This window comes from Monopterus albus, unplaced genomic scaffold, assembly GCF_001952655.1.
Source record: "Monopterus albus unplaced genomic scaffold, M_albus_1.0 scaffold96.1, whole genome shotgun sequence".
Lineage (NCBI taxonomy): Eukaryota > Metazoa > Chordata > Actinopteri > Synbranchiformes > Synbranchidae > Monopterus > Monopterus albus.
In genome coordinates, this window is record NW_018127976.1 from 776,563 (window position 1) to 784,657 (window position 8,095).

General features: G+C 40.7%; 1 protein-coding gene across 1 annotated transcript in view; it reads right to left on the reverse strand.

Annotated features, from left to right (window-relative positions):
• tmem94 (transmembrane protein 94) overlaps positions 1 to 8,095 on the reverse strand; it is a 115,549-nt gene that overhangs the window by 64,066 nt on the left and 43,388 nt on the right. The window contains 7 exon segments of the mRNA XM_020608888.1: positions 2,884 to 3,065; positions 3,178 to 3,386; positions 3,500 to 3,602; positions 5,016 to 5,189; positions 6,499 to 6,811; positions 6,971 to 7,186; positions 7,390 to 7,563. Of these exon segments, the coding sequence (XP_020464544.1) occupies positions 2,884 to 3,065; positions 3,178 to 3,386; positions 3,500 to 3,602; positions 5,016 to 5,189; positions 6,499 to 6,811; positions 6,971 to 7,186; positions 7,390 to 7,563 (1,371 nt within the window).

Sequence of the window (8,095 nt, forward strand, 5' to 3'; positions counted from 1 at the left end):
TGCGCCTTGATATCAAAATCTGGGTGCCGGAGACACACACACACACACACACACACACACACACACACACACAAACCTGGTCTAGATCACATATCAGCAAGCAAGCGCAGGCAGGGGTTGACCTACTCACACCAAATGACCAATAGGATCACAAACTATTAAAGGTTGCATCCCTGTCCAGGGCGAAGCAGCCTAAGAGGATACAGACGTGGACAAAATTGTTGATACCCTTCTGTTAAACGAAGAGAAACTCACAATGGTCACTGAAATAACGTGAAACTGACAAAAGTAATAATAAATAAAAATTAACTGAAAATTAACTGACAGTCATTGCTTTTGAATTGTGGTTCAACAGAAGCATTTAAAAAAAACAAACTAATGAAACTGGCTTGGACAAAAATGAAGGTACCCTTAATATTTTGTTCCACAACCTTTTGAGGCAATCACTGCAATCAAGCGATTTTTGTAACTCCCAATGAGACTTCTGCACCTGTCGACAGGTATTTTGGCCCACTCCTCATGAGCAAACTGCTCTATCTGTCTCAGGTTTGAAGGATGCCTTCTCCAGACTGCATGTTTCAGCTCTTTCCACAAATGTTCAATAGGATTTAGATCAGGGCTCATAGAAGGCCACTTCAGAACAGTCCAATGTTTTCTTCTTAGCCATTCTTGGGTGTTTTTAACGATGTGTTAAATTAACGAATGAAAATCAGTCATTGCTTTTGAATTGTGGTTCAACAGAATCCTTTTAAAAAAAGAAACTAATGAAACTGGCCTGGACAAAAATGATGGTACCCTAGAAAGGATTGAAAATAATTTGACCATAGAGACAAACTAAAGTGTGTCCTCTAATTAGCATCACAGGTGTTTTCAAACTTGTAATCAGTCAGTCTGCCTATTTAGAGGGTGAAAAGTAGTCACTGCGCTGTTTGGTATCATGGTGTGTACCACACTGAACATGGACCACAGAAAGCTAAGGAGAGAGTTGTCTCAGGAGATTACAAAGAAAATTATAGACCAACATGTTAAAGGTAAAGGCTATAAGACCATCTCCAAGCAGCTCGATGTTCCTGTGACTACAGTGGCACATATTATTCAGAAGTTTAAGGTCCACAGCACTGTAGCCAACCTCCCTGGAGGTGGCCACAAGAGGAAAATTGATGACAAATTGAAGAGACGGATAATGCGAATGTAACCAAAGAGCCCAGAACAACTTCCAAAGAGATTAGAGGTGAACTCCAAGGTCAAGGTACATCAGTGTCAGATCGCACCATCCGTCGCTGTCTGAGCCACAGTGGACTTCATGGAAGACGACCGAGGAGGACTCCACTGTTGAAAGCAACTCATAAATAAGCGAGAATGGAATTTGCCAAAATGCATATTGACCAGCCACAAAGCTTCTGGGAGAATGTCCTTTGGACAGATGAGACGAAAGTGAAACTGTTTGGCAAGTCACATCAGCTCTATGTTCACAGGTGCACAAATGAAGCATACAAAGAAAAGAACACTGTACCTACTGTGAAACATGGAGGAGGCTCAGTTATGTTCTGGGGCTGCTTTGCTGTATCTGGCACAGGGTGTCTTGAATCTGTGCAGGGTACAATGAAATCTCAAGTCTATCAAGGCATTCTGGAGCGAAATGTGCTGCCCAGTGTCAGAAAGCTTGGTCTCAGTCGCAGGTCATGGGTCCTTCAACAGGATAATGACCCAAAACACATCGTTAAAAACACCCAAGAATGGCTAAGAAGAAAACATTGGACAGGGCTCATAGAAGTGGCCTTCTATGAGCCCTGATCTAAATCCTATTGAACATCTGTGGAAAGAGCGGAAACATGCAGTCTGGAGAAGGCATCCTTCAAACCTGAGACAGATAGAGCAGTTTGCTCAAGAGGAGTGGGCCAAAATACCTGTCGACAGGTGCAGAAGTCTCATTGGGAGTTACAAAAATCGCTTGATTGCAGTGATTGCCTCAAAAGGTTGTGGAACAAAATATTAAGGGTACCTTCATTTTTGTCCAAGCCAGTTTCATTAGTTTGTTTTTTTTAAATGCTTCTGTTGAACCACAATTCAAAAGCAATGACTGTCAGTTAATTTTCAGTAAATTTTTATTTATTATTACTTTTGTCAGTTTCACGTTATTTCAGTGACCATTGTGAGTTTCTCTTCGTTTAACAGAAGGGTACCAACAATTTTGTCCACGTCTGTAAATGTGTTGTAAAAACTTAATTCAGGATTTAGAAGCTGGATTTCCTGCGGGAGCTCTGTCTCTCTGAATCCAGCGCTGTAAGACCTACCTGTGATCAGGCTTTCAGTAAACTTTCTGTTGATTTTAAACAGTCCTCTCCTGTCTTCACTTCTCGTGCTTCCAACAAAAGAATTGGGTTAATTTCTAACAGTCCTATTGGACTATTTTCACATCTTAAGTTCAGCATACCTTCAGCTAGAAAAGCCATTCAGGTATCAAAATGTTCAGCTCTTCAAGGCCATTCCTACTTTATTGCATCTTATCCTTCAGATTATTCAACAAAGAACTTCAGCTATTTCTTCTCAACTGTTTCAACAAAGAACTTCAGCCCTTTCTTCTCATCTTTCAGCTGTTTCAGCAATTGATTTCAGGCATTTTCAGGATGATATTTCAGCTTTTATTAGCATCCACACGCATTTGACAGGAAATGCATTTCTCTAGTTTTTACTGTTTAGCAATTGTTTTTATATCTTTTTGTTTGATGGTCTTTATTGCACTCTGTTTTGGTCAAGAGCATACTAATTGCTTTACACACGACTAATGACAATAAACTCTATTCTATTCTATTCAGTAAAAGGCAAGATTACTATACCTCAATCATTTTGACCAACCTAAACTAGATGCTTGTGTGCATTCACCTTGCTGCGGAGCTCATCCTCCATTGAAAAATAAACAAAACGAATGCAAGCAGTGACCAGGGCATCGATGAGCCGAACTGTGTCCAGCCTCGCCTGGAATTGAGATGACACCATGCCCATGAAGATCTGCCCGCTCAGAGCCTGAACACAGTCCTCACGCTCTAACCCCTCACCTATACCCTCTGCAGACATGATGGGGGAAAGCCAATGAAAGGAGAGGACAAAGGAAAAAAAAAGGTATATTATTATTGAAGTATAGCATTAAGTATCCATCCCTCTGTCACTAACTTGTACCATCTGAGCTCCAGCTGTTCCTACAAGAAGTGTGTTTGATAGGGGTGGTGGAGGGCAGCTCCAATCCAGAGAAGAGGCAGGGACCAGGGGCCAGCTCTACACACTTCCCATTCAGTTGACTGGATAATGATACTTGCATGGGTTTATAGGCAAAGGCTGAGCAGTAACCTGACAGACAGGCACGCTGGTAGAAGTCCAGAACCTTCTTTCTGTAACACAGAAAGGGAATTTTTGGAATAAAACCAGTGCTAACTGTGCTACGTCTTTGATACTTTATGCAACTCCAGATTTATAGCAACATGACGTGCAACAGATGCTGTACCTGTCAGAGCCTGATAGGGGGTAGATATCCATTCCATCCCAGAAGTCTGTGCAGGCCTCCAGGATAAGGTCAGCAGAGCCATGGGACAGCATCTGGATGTTATCTACAACAGATTGACCGGACATTAACATTAGCAGGCATCACAACAAAAAGAAATGCCCTCTTTAACTTCATCTTTTTAACCTCATACATTAGGACAAAGGGAAGAGGCAAAGTACAATTAGCACAAAAAAGAACCATGAACATACAGTGTTTAATCACAGAATTAAATTCTACTTGTGGTGGTAGCTTGGGGTGGGGGGTGACGCACACACGCTTTCATAAATTACTTCTAATTTATTACATACAGTACAATGTTTCTTACAGAATTCCATTCAAATTGTGGTGCTAGCTTGGGGGGGTGATGATTGCATACTTTTTTTTTTTTTATTAATAATAATAATGCCATAATACTGTTCACCTGACCTGTCTTTGCACTAGCTCGCCCATTATTTATCCCATTATTATTTAAAAAAAATTTGCTAATCACACTGATTTCACTGATCAGCTTTCCAATGCATGTTTTCCAATATTCCCCTGTACTGAGGAGGCAAAGATTCAACATCAATCTATAAACCAGCATTAAGTTTATCCACTTGCAGAGCAGTCCATATATCCATGCTATAGACAGCATGCTGACCTTGACAATAGCTGTATTCTAATGTTAGCTCAGTCTGCTTTACTAGCTTGCTAATAACTTAGTAGAAGAGTTGGATCTCTGAGTTTGACAGTGTTGTGTTAAAAAACAGAGGAGGAGCCGTTCACAGATGGTCCATTGTCATGTGTTTGTGTGTATGTGAGAGAGAAACGCCTCAACAGGATGTGTCCTTTTAAGACAAGGAAAATATTTTTCAGTATTTCCCTGAACTGGGGGAGCAAACATTCAGCATCAGAGTTTAAGAATTAGCATTAACTTTATTCAGTTGCAGAGCAGTCCATGTACATCCATGCTATATACAATGTACTAACCTTGGCCACAACTGCGTTATTCTAACATTAGCTTGGGCAGCCTTACTAGCTTGCTAATAACTCATTAGAAGACTCGGAAAAGTTGGATCTCCGCAACTGACAGCGTTGTGTACCAAAAAAAAAAAAAAACACTGCTGACTTTGGTTGTCAATGTGTGCATGAGCACTGGGCATGGAGCAGCTGAGCTGAGCTCTACAATGAAATGAAAGATTTTACCAATTTAAAATTGTTTAAAAAAAGAAAATTGATAGCAGCGAGTAATTGTCTTCTTGTCAAAAAAAAAAAAAAATCACAGCTGTGTTTTCTCAGACAGATTAAAAAAACCTAACCTAGCATAGAAGCTGTTAATGTTGCACCTGGGAGCTGCGCCCAAGTACAGTCTGTGTGGGAAGCACTGACATGTAAGAAGAAAAAAAAAAGCTCTTAAGCTCTTTTCATTAAACAACTATTTCATTAACAAAGAAGAATGACATACACTGTAGGTATACTGAAGTATGAACAGACTCACTGGAGGAAGAGTCTCGTACAAGCAGAGAGATGAGGTGGGAGATGGGAGGCTGGCGTTTGGTGAAGTGATGAAGGCAGCGGGAGGTCAACTCCTTGGTTTTCTCTCCAGATGGCAGCTGGTACAAAGCTAAGTGGTTCTCCCGTTTGAACAGCTCTCTTGCACCAGGAGTGAACCCTGACACCCCCGGGAAAAGTTGAGAATAATGAGTTACTGTCCATTCGATTTTTACACCTCATTCACTTTGGTACTGAAAACTTAGCTTTCTTCACTTAAACAATATCGCTGTATCATCAAGTACAAGTGATATTGATCATCTTTTAAATTATGTACATCCTTAGCTGAGTTTGCATAATATCTACCAGTCAGGAGCTAAGTTCTCACAGCAACCTCTCACCTTGTTTGATTACAGCACAGCTGAAATCACAGTTAGTGAATCCTTTTCACAATCAAAACTACTGTCAAGATATTTTTATGATTTTGCTTAGCGGAAGTGTGTTTCTAGCTGTAAGAATATCAGAGTAAGACAGTTTGAAACATTTACAGATTTAAAAGTTTCATAACTGGCCACACAGTGGCGCTATTGCCAACATGTTTCAATACGCAGTATTTAGCACTGCCCAATGGAGTACGATTTTATGCAATTCCACAGAACCACTACTTCTAAATGAAGACAAAGAAAATTACCGATAACCGGCATGATGAATGTAAACAGCATTCCCCTAAACATGCATAATATGGTAAAAAAAAATCTGTAGTACTGTTACTACTGTATGTGACAGTAATAGCATACTGCCTTTTTTCATATATAGTGCTACTTATTGGTGAAACTGTACAGCCAGTCTATTGTCCCAGTATGTCAGACTAGTTGTTAGTGGAACTTATAATCAAAACCACAGTATGTAAAGGTGTGTGCTCATTGTACAGAGACATTAACTCAAGGAAAAGGCTTTATTCTGGGGTTAATTCATGGCAGATGACATCATCATTTCCCTCTTAAAAAAAAGGTTAATGAACTACCTGAATATGATCTATAATGTATTGCATTTTCCTATATCTAACAAAAAGTGAGGCCAAAATAGGCCATAGCATAGACACAATCCTAGAAAACCCCAATTTAGGTGTTAGGATAAGAAGGCTGAGGCTATTCTAGCTCATGTCCGCTGTTTAATGAATCTGATTTACTTCCATCTGTTCATTGTTTGAGGGTTCCTGTCACAAGGACCAAGAGATCCTTTTTTGTCTCAGTGATGGTGGCCTGCTAAATTCTTGTTACAAATTTGACTAACTGAAATAAATTTTGAAAATGTCTCAGCCAATGGTCTGAGGGTTTTTTTTTTGTTGATATGTTGTGCGACTGATAATGTTTCTTGTTTTTATTGCTGTCGTTTGTCTGTATTCACCTGGCCGCAAACTAAATTTCCTCTCTTGTGGACAAAAAAAAGATCATCTTAGCTTATTTTAGACTAGATAATTACAAGTTCACCTATAAGCCTGGAGAGCTCACAGAGTCCCCAGGGGACGGAGACAGGCAGCACAGTGCCATGGCTTTCCTGCAGAGCCAGGTTGGACAGGTGGTCAGAGAACTGGCAGAGTTGCTGGGTGACGCTGGTGTTACAGAGGTTCAGCATGATGTTGAGGCCCAGAGGCTTGAGGGACGGCAGGTGGCACTGCCAGGAGAGGTCATCAAACTGGATGCTGGCTGGGTTCTGCTGGTCCTGCGACAGGCTCAGCATCTCCAGGTGGTAGTCACACACAAAGTCCTCAGCCTCTGCTTCTGGGCAGCCCATTGCAAAGTCCTGGAGACAAATGGGACAGAAACGAAAAAACAAAAGAGTGATAGTTCTGTGTTTAAGACAGCATCACCCTGTAAAGTAATATCAACTTTTTGAATCAACAATATATTTCCTACTTTCCCAACTTCTTTCTACAGTTTCAGGCACACTTTTTACCTGTACCTGGCTGTCCTCGCCTCCCTCAGTGTCATGGCTGAAGCTCACGTTGGATCCAGAGTGGTGTTTGGTACGACTGCGAGCAGGCTGACAGAGATGCTGAAGTCGGAGTGTGTCAGTCGAGCGAGCAGTATCATGTGAGGTCTCGCTGGGCTCGGGTCTCTCCCCGCGCTGGGTGGAGGACTCTGCTGGTAGGCAAAGCAGCGCTTCTGCCTCCTGGGCCTGTACAACAGTCATAACTAATCATGAGTGGATAAAACACTGCATTATAAGGCAATACATTTCTGAATATTAGCGTTCCCTAGTCAGTCTATATTAAAATTAACAAGTAAAATTTCAATTAGTATTTTTCAAACTACAAGTAACAATCCCTACAGTCAGACTGCTGGCGAGACTAAACACTGACTGGGAAAACACACACACACCTCATCCCTGTCATCATCTGTCTCAATTCGGCAGTAAGAGTTGACAGACAGGTCATCTCTGAGATCATCCTGGCTGTTGTGAGGTGGCTCGACCCGTCCGCTGAAGAACAGCACAGTCTCTGGACTGGGGTTAGGCCACGACAGAATACCCTGCTTGTCTACACAGCACAACACCTACACAATACAACAAAACACACAAGTAAAGATTTACAACTTATATACGTATAGTACATGCACCATTAAGGCTAAAAGTTGGTTTGTGTATATGGGTATAGGGTTAGAATGATGTTTTCTGGGGTTTTACCCCACAAATGTTCCCTTGTCCTACACTAATCAATGCCAAGACACTATCAACAGTTGGAAACCAATATAATGATTTGATTTGATTTGATTTGATTTATTCTTTCAAACATGTAACGACAGTCAATATGTAACCACACATAATTTCACACATATCCACAAATGCATTATCAATTTGCTTATACCTAGTACATGCTTGAACGGAGTAGGAAGAAGTTAGACTTATCTAGTCCTACCCCATAACATCATCTTACCATCATTGGTTTGCAAGCAGTATTACTACATAGATAATTTTGTTCTACACCACGCTAGTGATATACTAAAAAATATTACAGACTGTTAACATTCTTACATAATTACATACTTTGATAATTATCTTCTACATCACACAAGTAGAAATATTACA